The sequence below is a fragment of the Gossypium hirsutum genome, chromosome D04 (genome assembly GCF_007990345.1).
Source record: "Gossypium hirsutum isolate 1008001.06 chromosome D04, Gossypium_hirsutum_v2.1, whole genome shotgun sequence".
Classification (NCBI taxonomy): domain Eukaryota; kingdom Viridiplantae; phylum Streptophyta; class Magnoliopsida; order Malvales; family Malvaceae; genus Gossypium; species Gossypium hirsutum.
Window position 1 is genome coordinate 49,906,568 of NC_053440.1, and position 18,877 is coordinate 49,925,444.

Sequence of the window (18,877 nt, forward strand, 5' to 3'; positions counted from 1 at the left end):
AATCAAAAAAGTGGTAAAAGTTAATCGCTATGGATTTTTAGCTAACCGAAGTACCACTTAAGCAATTGGACCATTTTCTAAATGGATATTCGATTGTGGGGGATGGTTGCAGTCCATTTACCTTGTTAATCATGTTTATATTAAATTAATTAATGTTTAATTAGGTTAATTTTTCTTAGTTAAAGTTAATCATTAGTATAAATAAAAAAATAGTGAAAAAATAGTGCATCTTTCTCCCTTATCCATCAAAATCAACAAATAGAAACCTTAGAAGCCATTGTTGAACCCTTCAAATGTTCGATCATTGCTTTGGTATGTTAATTAGGTCATTTCCTTGTATTTTTATGTTTTTGAGGTCTTGAGAGCTTGATTTAGCTAACCCATGTACCAATTGGCAAAATTGTTATTTTTTACAAAATTTTCCATTGTTGAATCTTGAAGCTTTTGATACTAAATTGATAGATTTTGATCTTAGATTGAAAAAAATACTAGTTTGTAAAGTGGAAATTGTTAGATTTGAACTTAGGGACTAAAGTGTGGATATTTCAAAATTAGCATGAAAGTACTATAATTATTTTTAATATAAAGCTATAAAAGGATGGAATTGAGATCGGTTTCGAAATCAAAGCTCAAATTTAAAAGTTATAACAATTTTGATTTTAGGGGCTAAATTGAAGAAAAGGAAAAAATGTAGGGAACATTCAAAAAATGAAATTGAATTTTCATATGCATAAAATACATGTGATAAAGTATTTTGGATTGATAAATTGAAATGAATTATTGTGTGGATTGGGAATTGAACCAACCGGGATATAACTGAAGAAAAGGAAAAATTGTAGATTAGTCCCTAACATCGTGTTATTGCAGCTTTTGCCAGGTAAGTTCAGAAGGTGTAATAATTTTTCATGGTAATATAAATATGTTTGAATTATGAAACTTCTTGTGTGTAAACGTAATTCTGAATTTGTTACGATTTGGTACAAAAAGGTAAGACATAGATTAAATTGTAAAGAAATGATCTATTATAGGATAATATGTATATGATGACTCTACAATGATTTAAATGATACGAATACATTGTTAATGCTCACATGGACTTAGTAAACGATTAGGATACGGTTGGCATGTCAATAATGTTAGTTGCATGCTTGTATGAGTTTAGCACTTCTGTGCTCTCTGTTTAGTGCTTCGGTACTCTTTGTTCAGTCCTTTGGTAGTATCTGATCAGCACTCCGATGCTCTTTGGTTAGCACTTTTGTGCTATCTGTTTAGCACTACGGTGCTCTCTAGTGTGGTGTAGTTAACTGTGTATGTGAGTTTATTTACTAGAGTTCCTCGGGATAAATGATTAATGAAAATAGAAATGGAAATGATATATTATGAGTATGATGCTCAAATGGTATATGTTTATTTGATAATGTATATGGTATTGGATTGTGAAATACTATGTGACTTGATTTATGATAAACTCGCATATTTGTTGTGAATATGCTATGTTAGGTATATTGAATCTCGTTATTTAATTTATTATGATTATTTATAAATCGAGGTAAATTTTTGTTTATTACCTATGAACTTACTAAGAATTCGAAATGCTTACCTAGTTATTTTTTTTCGTTTCTTTAGATTCTCGTTTGCGAAACTCAACAATTGGATTAGCTCGAAAATCACACTATCCCTTTATCGACTCAGTAGGCTTTTACTTGTTTTAAGCTCGATATTGTGGCATGTACTTAGGTTCTTATATATGTCATAGCCTGTGAATGGATAGCTTGATTGAAACTTTGCTCTATGTTTGAATTGTGGAAAGTAAATGTCTATATATATGTATAAATTTGTTTTGGCATTATAATAAGCTTCAGTATGTGCCTTGTTGAGTGGCTTGTTAGAATGCAATTAGGTATGAATTGAGATTGGAAATGGCATGGTTGAATGTTAAGTTGAACTTTTAGAAAGAATGGAAGTTTAATTGGTGTTTTAGAGAGTTATATGATGTGTTTTGGTGCCAAAATATGGCCTGATGAATTGGTTGATCTTATTAAAGTTTAAATGATGAAAGGTATGCATATTTGGTTAGTTTTATGTAGGTTTCTAGTGTGCATAAAAGCATTATTTGAAATGGTTATGGTTTGGGCATGAAAATGGACGTTTTTGACACTTTGGATTTAAGGTATCGATACCCTAGTAAAGGTATTGGTACTTAGTATATTCCAATAAGTTTTCAAACAAACAGAATGCCAAAATGGTATCGATACCGGAATAAAGTATCGATACTTCACAAGGGTATTGATTCACTTGGACTTTGATAAGTTTTTATAAAAGAAACAAACTATCAAAACGACATCGATTGTAACAACCCATTTTTAGTGGCGTCGAAAACAATAGTTGAGCTCCTTTAGGTTTAGCCAAGCTATTTTCAAGTGCATGGTATGTGTTTTACATATGTTTTTAGTGATTTTTTATGTTTTTGAAGTGTCATAATACCGAAGCCAGATTCAAGAAATCGAACAATTCAGCTCGATGTCGCGACACAGAAGTTAGTATACCCAAGGCTTAAAAATTTTAGGGTTCGATGTTGCGACATGGTATCCTGCCAAGGGTGTCGCGACATGGAACCCTTGTGTCGTGACATCGCTGTAATTTTTTGCGGGGTCGACCTGGCCCATTACACAACCCACCGTAATTAAACCTAATTTTTACCCGCTTTAAACCTTAATACCCTATTTTAAAACCCCAAAACACTCTTTATTAAAATTCAAACATTTCTTCACATTTTAATCCTATTAAAAATCTCTAAAATCCTTAAAACCCTAAAATCCCTTTTTCTACCCAAATTCCTATTTTTGCAATCTCTTTCTTTGATTTGGTATTCTACTTGGTGTAGAAAGGAAGTAAAACCTTAACAGAGCTACATCAACACAGTCTTTACGAGGAATCCGAAATAAACAAACCAATGTTAAGGGTTCCTACTTTGTTTTACTGTTCCATTGAATTGTTCCTATTCATAAATTGCTTGAGTATATGTAACATCCCTAACTTGTATCCATTGCCAGAATAGGGTTACAAAGCATTACCAGAGTTTTCAAATCAAAGAAACATAAATTTCAAACATTTCAAAAATCAAAACAATAATCAAATTAAATCCAATCTAAATCATACATATTTTTCCCTATACGAGCCTTTGAGGCCCTAAAAACACGTTAGAAACAAATCGAGACTAAATTGGAAATTCAAAGAAATTTTCAAAAAATAAGAAAAAATTTTGAAACTGCAGGGGTCACATGGCCAAGAGACATGCCCGTGTTTTAGGCCATGTGGGATTCGAAATAGGGACACACGGTCGCATCCCAGCTCGTGTCTGTGCCTGTGTAACTCACTGACCTGGGTCACAGGGCCAAGCCACACGCCTGTGTGCCAAGCCGTGTACCTTTCGAAATAACCCCACACGCCCGTGTGCCAGGCTATGTGCTAGGCAGTGTAACAGCCTGACTTGCAACCCTTTGAAAGCTATAGGGGACACAAGGCCGTGTCGCCTAGCCGTGTGTCACACACGGCTGAGACACACGCCCTTGTCTTTACCCGTGTGGACAAAAATAGGCCATTTTACTAGCCATTTTTCTCACCCATCCTGGCATGTACCTACAACCAAAATTTCACATATATACAAGCCATAACAAGGCACCAAAATCATGCATAATCTAGCTATTACAACATGGTATAAGATCATACAACCAATATACCCTTAGGCACCTCAAATGACAACATGAAAACATGTATAACCATGTACCCAATTTGGCCAAAATAATCAACTAACTTCTAAGCATAATTGCATCAATACATATCATTGAATTTACTTACAAAACATACCAAATGGTGCAAATCATGCCATTCAACTACTAGCATTAACATTCATAAATTTGATTCACAACAAAGTACCCATTCACCATATTTCCAAACATGCCAAACACTTATCAAAAATTAAGCATCATAACTACTTATAACCAAGCAAATTCACATAACATACTTGAAGTATTCAATCATCATCATTTGACATCAAAAGATTTGTACAAATTTTTCTTATATATGATTCAAAAGGTTTATGTAATTAATCACACAAGTTCAACTATCTTTACTTGAAACAAGCATAACAAGTTACTTCCAATATTTACATCCTTACAAAATATTCAAGTACTATAGACCCTTTTCTAATACATGCCACTTAAACCAACTAGTAAGAAACAAAATTACTATCGAGATGTTGATGATAAGTGTGCGAGCTTCCAAGTCGACCCAATCAAAGCAATGATTCCAAAGGTCCTACAAAAATAAATCAAACTAATAAGCATCAACAAGCTTAGTAAGTTCAATATAAGTTCCCTTTAATAATTAACCGAAGACTATCCAATTAATGCAAATTTTTAGTACACCAGCACACAGCTTGCTAGGCAAAAAGCCCAAATAATCATCGTCACACAACCTGCTAGGCACATAGCCCGAATAATCACTGACACACAACTTACTAGGCACATAGCCCGAATAATCACCGTATTTCTAATTCGTTAAGCATAAATTATTAGAATCCATCATTCAACCAATAATGAAATAGTATGGAATATTAAATAAGATTAATAGTAACCATATAACGAACTTATCTGGACTGAATCGTGGAAATTACAGAAGTTCGGGGACTATTCCACTAATTTTCTTTTTCCTCGAATATCTACATATTCTTGATCTATAAAGTAAAATTCTTCAACTATTAGCATATATATATTTCATTTCAAAAACATTTTACAAATAATAACCTTTTAATTTTCTAATTTTCCTAATTACCCCAAACTTTTATAATTTTTTCAATTTAATCCCTTAACTCGAAATTCAACAAATTAACTGATTTTTCTCAAGAAAATATTTAATCAAATACACTAGGCCCTCCAACAGCCCCTCATAAACATCAAATTCACTATCAAACTCTAATATTTTGACATTTTCATAATTTAATCCTAAAATCAAGATTTACCAACAATCCCTTTATAAATTCATCATAGCTTAATAAAGGCTCCAAATACATAATATTCATAAAAAAAATTCAATATTCATAAATGGAAACTTCCAAAATTTTTAACAGAATCAAAAACGAAGGTACAGACTAGCTGGACCTAGTTGCAATGATCCTAAAAATATAAAAATTACAAGAAACAGGTAAGAATTGAACTCACATGTATAAAGATGGTGAAACCAAACTTAAAGCTTCCTTCTATGGTGGTTTCGGCAATGGGAGATTCAAAATGAAGGAGAAAGCATTTTTGTTTTAATTTCATCTTATTTACAATTTTGCCATTCAATTCACATTAACATTATTATTATCATAAGTTTAACCGTCTAAAACTAGCTATGAGGGGATAACTATTATATTGGTTCCTCCATATATTATTAATAGGCTATTTAGTCATTTAATTAACTAATTACTAACTTTTGCACCTTTTCAATTTAGTCATTTTTCTTTAATTCACTATCGAAACGTTAATATTTCTAAGCCAAATTTTAATACGACTCTAGTGAACCTATAAATATTCTAAAAATAAAATTTATGAGTCGACAAGACAAAAAATTTGTAGTCCCCAAACCACTGTTCCGTCACCACTGAAAATCGGGCTATTATAGTATAATTATCTAGTTAGAAACTTATTGAAAAATGCTTTCAAGAAAAACTAGGAGAACTAATGAAGCCAAACCATTGACGATTCCAAATCCCTCCAACTTTCCAAATCAAAACGTCAAATTTTTTTTAGAAATTCAATGAAAGATACTTATCCGAGAACGACGATTTGAGCCGTCGATGATTCTATGTTGGGAAATATGGCCTCTGTTCTGATATCATAGGTGGGAACATTTTTGTGTTATCCCAAAAGACTCTGTCGTGGTAGTACAAGAATTTTATGCATCTTTTCAAGACCAAGAGTCTAAGAGGACATAAGGTGCCATGTGGGAAATGGTATTCGTACGAGGGAAAGAAGTGTGAGTCACCCATCGAGTTATTTATGAATTTTATAACGTTCCATATTAAGAAAGGGATTTTGTGGATGAAACTGATTTGGAATACTTTGAAGACATAATATGGCTAACGTTATAAATTACATAACAAAGGGTGGGGGCAAATGGAAGTGTCGTCTGGGTACTGATATTCCCACATCATTTAACAAGGCAATTATGTTTCCAGTAGCTAAAATGTTGATACAATTCTTGTGCACAGGAGCTGCTCCTACTTTAAATGTTTCTAATGTCATTACTTTTTTAACGATATTGCTTTATGCTATTTTGCAGAAAAAATAGGTATGCATCGGGACGTGGATCTATCATTACATGAAACAGTGCATTATTGGTTAGAAAGTCGGGGTTTTCTTCCCCCACTTAGTGACGACCCTATGTAAGAGAGCCGGTGTTCCAATGACAACTACCAAGCAATTTATGAAGCATTCCAAAAGTATCATAGGAGATACACTATACAAGCAATACACGGAACTTTAGAAAAAAAAGAAATCAGTGATTGGAATGAATGTCGGAAAGAAAAGATGGACGTCCTGAAAGGCAAGACCAACAACTCAACAAGAAATTGGCGAGAGCAACAATCAGAAACAAGACTGGATGATAAAATGGATCCAAAAGAAAAGCCTGATTTTCCAAGAATATGCATGGCAGAATAATATAAGAGTACCAAATTATTCGCAGGATATGTTCGGTCTGATGGATTCTCAGCTTGAAATAGAGGAGCAAGGAAGCGAAAAGGGGAAATATAGCAAGGATGTGGAAGGAGAAGAGGAGGATAATTGACTAAAACTTTTAATTTTTTTAGGGATTGCAATTAACTTAGATAATATTTAGTTTATCGTTTTGGGAGTAAGATTACTAGTAGATCTTTATATATTTATTTTGTTTTCTGTTTTAAGTTTGTTGCGTAGGAACCCCACCTAAAAGAAGCACAACAATTTCAAGCTTATAACAAACAAGAAAATAAGCACCCACCAACCAAAGTTTCCATATTCCATCCTACAAAAAATAAAATTGAAAAATATTACAGAATTCACCCCAAAGCATACTTTGGGTCTTCAAGTTTTGCCACCACAGGCTTTCGATGCAATATTGGTTCACATTTATGTCGTCGCTGTCTTTTTGCTGCCATTTTTGTGTCGTCGCTGCCGCCAGTTCTCACTGGCCCACCACTAGCTACCGTTTCCAGACCATCAGCAACCTGTTATCAGCCCACAGTCGGTCACTTTTTAGTTTGGCTGGTTTGGGTTGGCGTCATCTAGATCGGCTTGTATGTGTGTCAATTCTCTGTGTTCCATCGAAAACATACGTTACAAAATTATTATGTCCGTTTTTCGCTCACATATTGTATTCTAAAATAAATAATAAAATAAAAATCTACATGGAGATGATAGTCCACGTTCTAAAATATATGTCATATCTCAAAAATCGGGTTAGTAGAAATTGGATTAATAAATTGAGAGTGGTCACGCCTGAACTTTTTTTAAGATGACCTTGGCACATTTGACAATATATAAGTATCAAATATAGTGATTGAGTAGTGTTGGAGTTGTCTTTGATGATCTGAGTTTGAATCCTTTCCCTTTCATTAATTTCTATTTGGTGCAAATTTGCTTCAAACATTGGTAAAGTTCACACCATGTTTTTAAAATAATTATTGTAGGAGTGTGAACAAGGAAGTGAGTTGGCTTAGTAATTGGGAGCTTATATAATTTCCTAAGGGTCCTAGGTTCATGTCTCCACATTCTCCATATATATATATTTTGCAACTTTTAGCATGGTCAACCCCCTTGCTGTCCAACTAAGTTGCCTTGAATGGGGAGGATTTCTTTCCTTTCTTGCCAAGTCAACATGCCTTATTTTTAAAAACATTATCCCCTTTTTACTTCTTTGTCCCCTCAACTTGCCTTTCCTTCATCCTTTCCATGTGAACCGATTCATTGTACCTAGTCAAGTACATATCACATTTTGATTGATTTTTCCTTACTCTCCTCTCCCCATTGTCGTCCATCTTCTTAGCTCATCCCTTTCTCTCTATTTTTCTTTGTTTTGGCCACTCGTCCACCACCTTTGCTTTTAGTTATTCTCCTATCTTCTACCACCCATTGCAAACTGAACCACCATCGGACCTCCTCATTATCGCCACTCATCCCATCCATTTTGCTCCAACGTCGCCCGTTGCACCACCACTCACCACCTTGCTCCACCATCGATAATACCATTTTTCTCTTCACTTATTTATTATTTTTATTTTATAATCTTCTCATTCTCTCAAGTATAGCACCCTTTACCTTTCTTCCTCCTCCATCAGATTCTCGCTGAATCGTCCCTACTGCCGCGCCTCCACCGGCTTTGGTGATTCTTTCTCTTTTCTTCACTATTTTCGGTCTCTATCATTCTCTTTAATAATTGAAAATTCAATATCATCTATTTGAATTAGTTTTTAATTTATTCCTAAATGTTGTATTTAGTGACTCACGTTTCAAATGATCCTTTTTCTAGCTTCACATCCCTCTCCGATTCAAGATCACGGTGATCCTTTGACCTTTTCGTTCAATAGATAAAGAGTAAGTTTAGTGGTCGAATGAGAAACCACTCCTTCCTCTCTTCTTTTCCTTTAGGCCGAATGTTTATAGAGACCATAGTGTATTTTTCCTTCAAATATTAACATATTGTATTCTACTTTATATTGAAGGGCCGAACGATACCAAATCAGAAAGTCACTAACATGGAAAATGAGATCACATTTCGATTGATTTTTTATAAGACTAAGTGTTTATGGGAGTTTTATTAAATTGACTTATTCCATAAAACGTTAAACAACCTCTCTAGTAAGAAATCACCTGTGTTGATAAGTAGGTGACTTATCGATTAGATCCAAGTGTGAGTGTTCTTTAGAGAGGTGATTCACTTTGGATCTACTATCAGGTGTAGGTCTAATCTAAAATCAAAATAGATATAAATTAATTCTAATATTTAAATAAATAATATTATTTATATCATGTTTTATGTGAATACTTAAAGTATTCCAAAACATGAGATTAAACCCATCAATATGTATTATACCAAGTAAGTGGCTCAAACCAACTAGCTTATGAAAAGTATGTTGTGTGGTTATGATTTTGACTGTTTGAAAAGTATGTTATTATCAATCTTATGTTATGTGATATTATGACATAATTGATTTTACATGACAAATAAATTGTGATATTTCAATATCTTGAAACAATTCATGAAACGCATGTTAAACATGCCCTACATGTTCTTATATATTAAGAAATTTGATTAGAATGTTTCAACATGCCTAATGTGATAAGTGATATCTTGAAATGAAAAATATATATATGTTCATTGTGGTCATATCACATGCATGGGGTGAGACATTGTAAGGAGGAAGAATTGGTGGCTTTGTCCACAACCTACACGTCAGCTTGTCTACAGATATTGGTGGTTTCAGCCACAACCTACATGGAAACTTGTCTGCGAATATTGGTGGCTTCGTCCACAACTAGCACGGCAGCTTGTTTGCGAATATTGGTGGTTTCACCCACAACCTACATGGCAACTTGTTTTCGAATATTGGTGGCTTCGTCCACAACCTACATGGTAGCTTGTTTGCAAATTTGGTGGTTTATCCGCAACCTACATGGAAGCTATCTGTAAATATTGGTGGCTTCGACCACATCTTTTGTAGTGATTGAATGGATGAGTTTTGGGGAACTCGTTTTGGAGTGTCGTGGTGATGGGAATGATGTTTTATAAAAATTTTCATAATTGTTTTATAAAAATTGCACTATCATGATCATGTGCATAAAATTGATTATGTTGTATGATAAGTATGTGCTTATTGTTATTTATCTTGTTAGAAGATTCATACTGGGCTTTAAAAGCTCACCCCTTTAGTTTCATAATCTCTCAGGTGATACACAGACTTAGGGCTTGGAATTGATATTCAGAGGAGCTTCTCGGACGGATTTTGATATCTCAATGAAAAAACCGTAAATTCCAAGAGGGGGTGAATTGGCCTTTAAAAAATTTGGTGAAAGCAAAGGCAAGAATGAAACAAAGAACATAAAGAATTTAGAGTGGTTCGGCCCCAATTGCCTACTCCACAACCTAAGCTTTCCACCACTAAGGATTTTCCCAAATTCACTAATTTGTTCAACCTTTGAGGACAAGGTTTAACCTTACAACTCATTAAGATTTCCACCCCAAATCTTAAGTTTCAAACCCTCTTAAAGAGATACAAATGAGCAAACAAAGAAACAATCAAGATAAAATTGTTTGCAAATTGAAGCACAAATGTAATGAGATACACTTGAGCAAAAGAATAAAGATAAAGCTCATAAGTGTATGTAAGAAGAATATGAAAATTTTAAGCTCTAAGGTTGTTTGATTGATGATTTTTGCTTGAAAGTGCTTTCTTGGATGTTGTAGGACTTTGAAAGTTGGTATCTATACCTCCTAATAGATTTCCAACCATTGAGGTTGTTGATGAAGTTAATATGGTCATTCGGGATGTAAAATCAAAGAATTTATTTCACCTGCAACTGCGAGTATCGATACCTCCAAAAAGGGTATCGATATTTTTTTTATCATAAATGCTAATTCAGTGACTGTTGGAATGAAATAATTGATACTTAAAAAATATTTTATCGATACTTCCTGAATTAGATATCGATACCGGATCGATACTTCGTAGGGTTTATGAGAAACATAATACTATTTTGGTATCGTTTTTAAGAAAGGTATTGATTATTTTCAAAAAGTATCGATACCGTGTTTTTGGTATTGATAATTTTTAGGGTTTTTGAAAACAAAATGTCTTTTCAGTCTTGATTTTTCTAAGGGTATCGATATTTCCAAAATTATCGATACCTATCCATAATGTATCAAACCTTTTGTCCTAGAGCAAATTTGACTTGTTTGAAAATCATTTAAAATGATTTTAACTTGATTGAAATCATTTAAAATGATTTTAATTTGATTGAAATTATTTGACTTGGTTAAAATCATTTGCACTTGATTTTAAAATTGTTTCAAAGTTTTATCTTTTAGACTTCAAGTTTAAAAATTATTTTGTTTATTTTAACTTATATTCAAAAACACTTTTAATTTGTTATATCAAAATCTTTTATCAAATAAAGCTTAGTTTAACAGATTTTTAATAATGGGTTTAAAAACTATTTTGGATGTTATTTTGGACATTGGACATTGGATTTTTATTGAGTTATTTCTTTATTTTACAACTTTAAATTGTTATGCATGCATGCTTGATGAGTTTACAAATATTTTAAACTATTGAAATATTTTAAATTATTTATGATTTTTACTTTATTTTAAACAAGCTTATAGAATTGTATTTTTCTAAATATTTTAAAAAGTTCGCTGCAAAAGATTTTTTTATGAAAATCATTTTAAAGAAAAAATTAAGAATATTACAAAACCTTTGCTTAAATGATTTAAGATGATATTTGATATAATAATAAACTTCTCAAATAGTCATGCTTTAATAAGTGTTTTCTAAAAACAAAATTAATCGATATTTAAATTTTTGAGTTTTCGTAAAAACAATCAAAACATAACTACCTTCAACAAGTAAATGGTTTCCAATGGTTTTAATGTGGCTTCCGAGATTCGGCCATAACGTCTAGGCCTGGTTTGGGGATTAAAATAAATATGCCTGAGAAATTAATATATTACAATTAATTTTCTAGGAATCACAATTTTGACAAAATTATTTTATCATCTATAATAATAAAATAATTATATACATTCCCTTAAATATGCATACAATTACAAGAATGTCACATATTATGAAATATCATGATACATGAAGAAGAGAAAGAATTTCAGTCTTGGTTTATACTATAAACATAGCACAACATGACGCTCGGTATCAATTGTTGGAAAAAAATTGGTTTCGAAAACGGTTTTCTTGCATAATGAAAAATAAAAATTTTAAAAACCGACCCAATTTGTGATATTTATAACAACAAACCCTAGACCAAATTCACACCTGTGTTTTCAAATAGACAGATACTTGTCGTTCCTAGTTTTCAACCAAACAATCTTCTCCGCTATTCTCGTACCACAAGCTGCTTTTGTATGTAGGCTTGAACAATTCGAATCAAAACACAGAACTAAAAATAGTTTTCTTTTCTTTTGTGTGAAAAGGAAAAATATTTTCTCAAATAGAAACTGACAAAATTTCTATTCCAAAAAATAGATTCAATAGTTGAGAATTAATTCTCTCTATTTTCGGGCAGAGTAACAATATTTTAAAATTGTGTAAATAACCTTACTAGTGTCATCTATTTATGAGGAGAGGAGGTAGAACCCTTGTTGAATTATAGAAGTTTATTTCAATTAAAAAAATGAACTCCTAGTTTATCTAAGAGTATAGGGGCGACAACCCTAGTTAATATTATTAGAGTTTGTCGTCCACCCCTTTAACATGAGGGGATTTTGGGACTCTCCCATATCGAGTCCAATTACAAATACTTCCTAAGCTTTTAACCTAATACATTATAATTCGATCCAACCTAATATTTGCTTTTCTATCTCCCAATATAAACTTCTCAATATGTTTTCAATTAAATAATTTTCTCAACCCAATTCTAATTCTGTTAAAATAATGATGACTTTATCGTAAAAGAATATATGAGAAAATATATTTAATTTTCCTGTATTCAACAGTTCACTTAATTTTCATTTTCAAACTTCATTTAATTTGAAAAAGCGTAAATTCATTTTTCTTTTTCTTTTTTATTTTGGAGCATTGATAGAGTTGCTTTCGTAATGGTATATCATTCCAGAGAGCTCAATCACGATACTAAAGTGGAATGACTTCGTGACTAAATGAGATTATAATTAATAAGTAAAAACCTGGAATTTAATTATAAATCATTTGAGTCCTAATCTCATATGTCTAATCAGTCCCTCTGCTAGCTCGTTGAAACCAGAAATGAGTTGCATGTTGAAACAAGAAATGAGAAACATTCAGAAAGTAATGTGGTTTTCTCACTAAATGGAAATGACTTGTAAAATTAATTTATGTTTTTTAAATTATTATTTAACTAATTAAATAATTGAAGTTCGAAAATGAAATTAAGTTAATTGGTTATATTGAATCCGTTGAATGTAGAAATATTAAATATATTTTCACATAAATTCTTTTACGGTAAAGTTGCAAGATTTAACAGAATTAGAATCGGGTTGAGAAAATTATTTAATTGGAAAATTAATTAATTAATTAATTAATTAAAATTAATTTATGATGTTTATTTTGGAAAATAGAAAAACTTGTATTAGGTTGGATTGAATTATAAAATGCTGGGTTAAAAGTCTAGTAAGTACTTATAAATGGACCTGATACGGGAAAGGCCCAAAAGCACCTCATGTTAACACATGGGACAATAAACCCTAATATATTTAACTAGGGTTACCTCCGCTCTCTCTCCTAGTTAGACTAAGATTTTGTTTTTCTATTGAAATGTACTTCTACTAATTCAACAAGGGTTTCACTTCTTCTCCGTATAAATAGATGACACCAATATGGCTAAAAATAAAATATTGAGATATTATTATTATTCTAAAAATAGTGAGAATTTTTTTTTTCTAAATATAGATTCTATTTTCCAGAATAATAAGTCTACCGATTTCTATTATAGAGAGAATTTTGCTTTCCCACTGAAAGTAAAGTAAATAATTTATAGTTTTGTATTTGATTTGAATTTGTTCGAGCCTACACTCGAAGTAGTTCATAGTATGAGAATAGTGGAGAAGGTCATTTAATTGAAAGACGTGAATGATAATGATCCATTTAGCCGAAAACACATGTGCGATTTCGGGTAAAGTTTATTGCTATAAATATCACAAATTGGCTTGGTTTTCAAATTTTTAATTTTCCATTATGCAAGAAAACTTTTTTCGAACCAGATTTTTTTCCAAAATTTTCCATAATGAACATCCTCGGCTAGCTTGATTGTCAATAGTACCTTGGTTCCACCTTTCTTATCACGACTCACTGACACAAAATATTGTCATTGACGAGTATCCAAAATACATATACAATCAACAAAAGAAACCAAAAAAGCATTAATATTGTCAAGGAAATTCAAGCCAAACACGTAGTCATAATCTTCTACATAAACTACCATGAAGTCTTCCTTCCCTTTCCACTCGCCAATTTGTAGCTCAAATCATTGTGCTACTCCTATAGTTGGGACCTCTATGGAATTAATCGTCTTGATCCTCTTAGTTGATTTGGTAACTAAGAGACCAAGTTTACCCATAGATTTCTACGATATAAACGAATCAGATGCCCCCGTATAAGTAAGAGCACTTCTTCTTCGGCTTGGGATGTTGACGTCCATAAACATTAATCATTTCTGCTTGCGATCCCTCTTCACTTTAACAAAATTGAGTATCATTAATCAAAGCTTCAATAGCCTTTCCTTATCGGGATCTTCTTTATATTCTTTGTTGGTCGTGGCGAACTCGAATCACTGTGGACGGTCTCACACCCTATGCGGACCACAATATAAGAAGTATTGTATCTCGCTCTTCTTTTCGTTCAGACAATTTTTGGGTTTTCCTTTCCCATTTTGTAGTTTCCTATTGCCACCATTACCATTTTTATACTCAACTTTTCTTTCGTCAACTCTCCCACCAATGCCCTTCTCTTTGGGCTTGAAAGACTCAAACTTGTCTTTCCTCGAAATAAGCTTGATTAAGAACTCTGCCACGATCGTGGATTTTAACAGTTCTTGGACCCCTTGACATTTCAATTCCTATTTAACCCACAAATTCAACCCATCAACTTGTTTCTCACTCAAATTTGTGATTTGAAGCATCAATTTACTAAACTCCTTCACATACTCCCTAATTGTGCCATGTTGGGAGAATCGATGAAACTTAGCCTAAGCCTCCTTCTTAGCATATTGTGGGTAAAACTGCACATGGAACTCTTTTTGGAACTCCTCCCAAGTCCCAATTATGACCTGATCACGCCTCTCATCTGTGGACCTATGTCACCACCATAAAAGAGCGAAATCAGTAAAAGATCTAGCAGCAGTATTTACCTTGACATCATTATCCTTAATTCCCATGGAATAAAAGTATTGCTCCATCTCCCACAAGAAGTTGTCCACTTCCCTCGCGGACCTTACTTCTCTCATTTAGGGACATATATCTTATGTTCTTGTGTTGTACCCAATACCCTTTTACCTAAGGCTGCTCGACACACAATAGCTTTCCCTCGAGCTTCTCTATTCTCGTGCTCAAAGCCTTCATTATGGCCTTAATTTCCTCCTTCAAAGCCATCATCATGGCCTCGAGTACATCCTTCCTCACTATCAGCATATCCGTAGTGGAATTGAGCATACCTTGCATCACTTCCACATTGAAACTGAGTGACTCTCATGCAAATTCCCTCAGTTTCTCTTCCATCAAGTCCAACTCCGCAATGCATCCTTCGACTCCCTCGAATGTTTCCCTCACATCCCCTATGGATTCCTTTAGATTGACCACTTGATTTCCCAAAGCCACTAGCATATCCTTCGATCGACTAGCTTTCCTGGCCCTCTCACGGATCTCCATTGGCTCAATTTGATTGTCTACTCCTCTTGTCATCTTAATTGGCACATTCAAATCTTAGCTCAGATACCATCTTTTATGAGGCTAGAACTTTAATCTCTCAATCCGTGTGGCCTTAGATGATTTCTTGGTTTCAAATCTACCTAGGTCAGCGTAACTTTCAAAAAGTGAGAATTCTCAAAAGAAACTCTCCAAGGCACCAAAAATAAAGCGAAAGTAACTCAAAGACAAAAAAACAACAACAACAAGAGAACAGAAAAGTCACAAGAAAGCAATAGAACGCTAAGTGTTTGAGTAAATGCTCTCAAAATTATTTGATTACTTTGAATGAGATAAAATGGGATGGTTACAAATGATTAGGAATGCCTTTTTTCATAGTTGAGCTCTTCCAAATCCAACAGTACAATTTACCTTACATCTACGGTTGAGATCGAAGCCAATCTATAATTGAGATTCTTAAGGGATTTACATGATCCCCCTAAGATTTACAAAATCAAATCTTATAATATTAGTTTTCATATTTACCATGGCAACCTAGACCTTAAGTGTTTCACTAGGCTACCAAGGATTGAAGTAGATAGACTTCTTCACATGTTCCACGAATCAGGCAAGTTCAAGTTGGTCAAATGAGCTTCATTAATCAATTGACTTCCATGGGATTCTCTTTATGCATTAGTCACTAACTTTGATCCTCGGCCCATGACACTCACATATTCCATGACCCTTTCCATCCAAAACTCGCAAAAAACCATTTTTTTTGAGTTTCCTAAGAAAGTTTCGCTCAATCTTATCATAAGCTTTGGCTAGATTGAGTTTCATAGCTAAAGCTCATTTTTCTCCTAATTTTCTCTTTTTCAAATCAAAGCATTCTATTATATTGTCTTGGATTTGCCTTCTGGTGAAGAAAGTCGATTGATCGAGGTGAATAATTCCGTCCAACAAAGGCTTTAAGCAAGTTGTCATCAATCTAGAGATGATCTCCTAACTAAAGTTATAGTAAATTTTAACACAATACATGTTCAAAATTTGGATATGTTTAAAAACTTTTTTTGCGTTTACGGTGGGGAAATTCCCAAAACCGAAAGCAACTATGTCTCCTCAAATCTTGTGAATCAACAATTTATTGGTTCACAAAAAGTCCAAGTTTCCTCACATGCTCTCCTAACTCATCGCCAAATGCAATTGTTTGCCCAACAAAATGAAACTCTGTAGTGGTAACCTTTAAAGTAATTGCCTGTAGGAAAAGGCAAGCAAGCAATGATTTCAGCAGCAAGTTAAATCATGATTTCAAACGAGTTGGAGTAGAGTTATATAAATAAAGGTTGAAAGAGAGCAAGATAGGACAGAGGTAAACTCCCACAAATTTTCCCTCATTTTTCTTTTCTTTGTTTTTGAAAAAAAAACATTAAAAAGAACAAAAAGGAAGGAAATATGTCTATACACACACACACAAATATTGATCAAGCTTTCTACATATTATTATTATTATCTTCAATTTTTTTAGAATCATCAATGAAAATAGCTTAAAAAGGAAAATGATTTTTATTATATTCATTGAAATGGTTCAAATGAGACTCAAACCCCATAACAATCTAGCTGGTAGCTTATTTTTATTTGGATACATATCCATCTATTTACAACCTATTGAACAAAATATGAAGGAAACACAAGTTTTTTTCACTTAATAAAACACTAAATTGGTAATCAATCATAGCAAATAGAGACTTCACTTGATATCAAACAGTAGACTAATCTTTTCAATCTGGTTTCCTTACCACAAGAACAGGGCACTTAGCATTGTGAACACAGTGATTACTGACACTTCCCAGAAAAGCCCTGTTTCCAACAATATTTGTACATTTATTCAGTTTGCAGTACAAGCCTTTATACAATTAAGATACTTGCACACTGTGGACTAACCTCTGTATTGCTCCTCGACCATGGCTTCCCAATATAAGCAACTCAATGTTGAGCTTTTCCACAGCTTCACATATTTTCTCTTTAGGGTCCCCAACTTCTGTCATAGTTTCTGCATCAACCTGCACCAGGCAAACAAAAACTTAATCCTCTTTTGACATCTAGTAGATTTGTCTACTGTGTTTGGTCAAGAACCCTTTAAATTATATATATATATATAGAAATCAGACAAATTAAGAATGATTGAAAGAACGAAATTAAATCATTATTATACCCCACGATTGGCGCAGATGCCCTTGGCTTTCTCCAACAAAGCTAAAGCGAGCCTCTTCTGGTTTTCTTGCACGGTGTTGATCAAATCCACAGCTGTGGCTCGTCACATATCAAGTATTTGTGATTAATATGCAACTGATGGTTTGATTATCGAATAGATTAAAACTAGAAAAAGAAATTAAAAACCCAAACGCAAAAGAAGAGAGAGAAACATACGAGGAGCACCGTAGGTGGAAGCAGAGAGGTAAGCAAAATTGTGCAAAGGCTGAGCGTTAAAGATGAAAAGCTGAGAAGCAGAGATGGCGTGACCGAGGTTTTCAAGAGCCCACTGGAGAGCCCAGTGGCTGCACTCGCTCTCGTCTATTGCCACCATCACTTTCTTCTCCATCTTGTTTTCCTCCATTTTCCTCCTCTTTTTCAAGGCCTCAAGCTACACTCGAGAACGATCTTTTAAATAAATGGTAGAAAAGCCTTTTGTTTGCAGCTGTTTATACTTTAACTTTTGGGTAAACTACACTCAAGACACTAAACTATTAGTAAATTTACATTTTGGTTACTCAACTTCAAAAAGTTACAAAATAGTCAATGAACTATTTAAAAGTTCTCATTTTAGTCATTGTTAAGTTTTATATATATATTTATAAGTTCTAGTAGCAAGCCCTAAGCGACAATTTGAAGTTCAATATGTGATGGTCAGTATTGGAGACCAGGGAAGAAAGTTGTTTGGTTTTTAATTCACAGATTTGTTATGTTCAAAGTTGGAGACCAGAGAAAAAACTGAGTTGTAGAAGAGAAAGAGAATGAGAGCCTTAGATTGGTGCTGACAATGTGAAAAGAGAAGGCCATATAGTAGTGATTTTAATAGCCAAGTGACTTAAATGAAAACATTTGAATAGTTCAGTAACCATTTTATAACTTTTTGAAGTTAAGTGACCAAAATATAAGCTTACTAATAATTTAGTGACTTTTGGTATAATTTACCATTAATTTTTAATTACAGTTGTTCCTAATAATTCTACACTGGTTCAAAATTTGGTAT

The 18,877-nt window shown here is 33.2% G+C and overlaps 1 protein-coding gene across 2 annotated transcripts; it reads right to left on the reverse strand.

Annotated features, from left to right (window-relative positions):
• Positions 1 to 16,681: 16,681 nt before the first annotated feature.
• LOC121215912 (universal stress protein A-like protein) lies at positions 16,682 to 18,301 on the reverse strand. Of its 2 annotated transcripts, XM_041090780.1 has the most exons (5): positions 18,055 to 18,273; positions 17,840 to 17,931; positions 17,569 to 17,687; positions 17,424 to 17,484; positions 16,682 to 16,882 (listed from the first exon to the last, which is right to left on the reverse strand). In XM_041090780.1, exons 1-5 carry the CDS (start codon positions 18,239 to 18,241, stop codon positions 16,769 to 16,771), a joined length of 573 nt encoding a protein of 190 aa, XP_040946714.1. In that variant the 5' UTR covers positions 18,242 to 18,273; the 3' UTR covers positions 16,682 to 16,768. The 2 variants fall into 2 exon arrangements, with proteins under 2 accessions (XP_040946714.1, XP_040946716.1); XM_041090782.1 differs by lacking the exon at positions 16,682 to 16,882 and having other exon boundaries at positions 17,168 to 17,484; positions 18,055 to 18,301.
• Between the last annotated feature and the right edge of the window lie 576 nt (positions 18,302 to 18,877).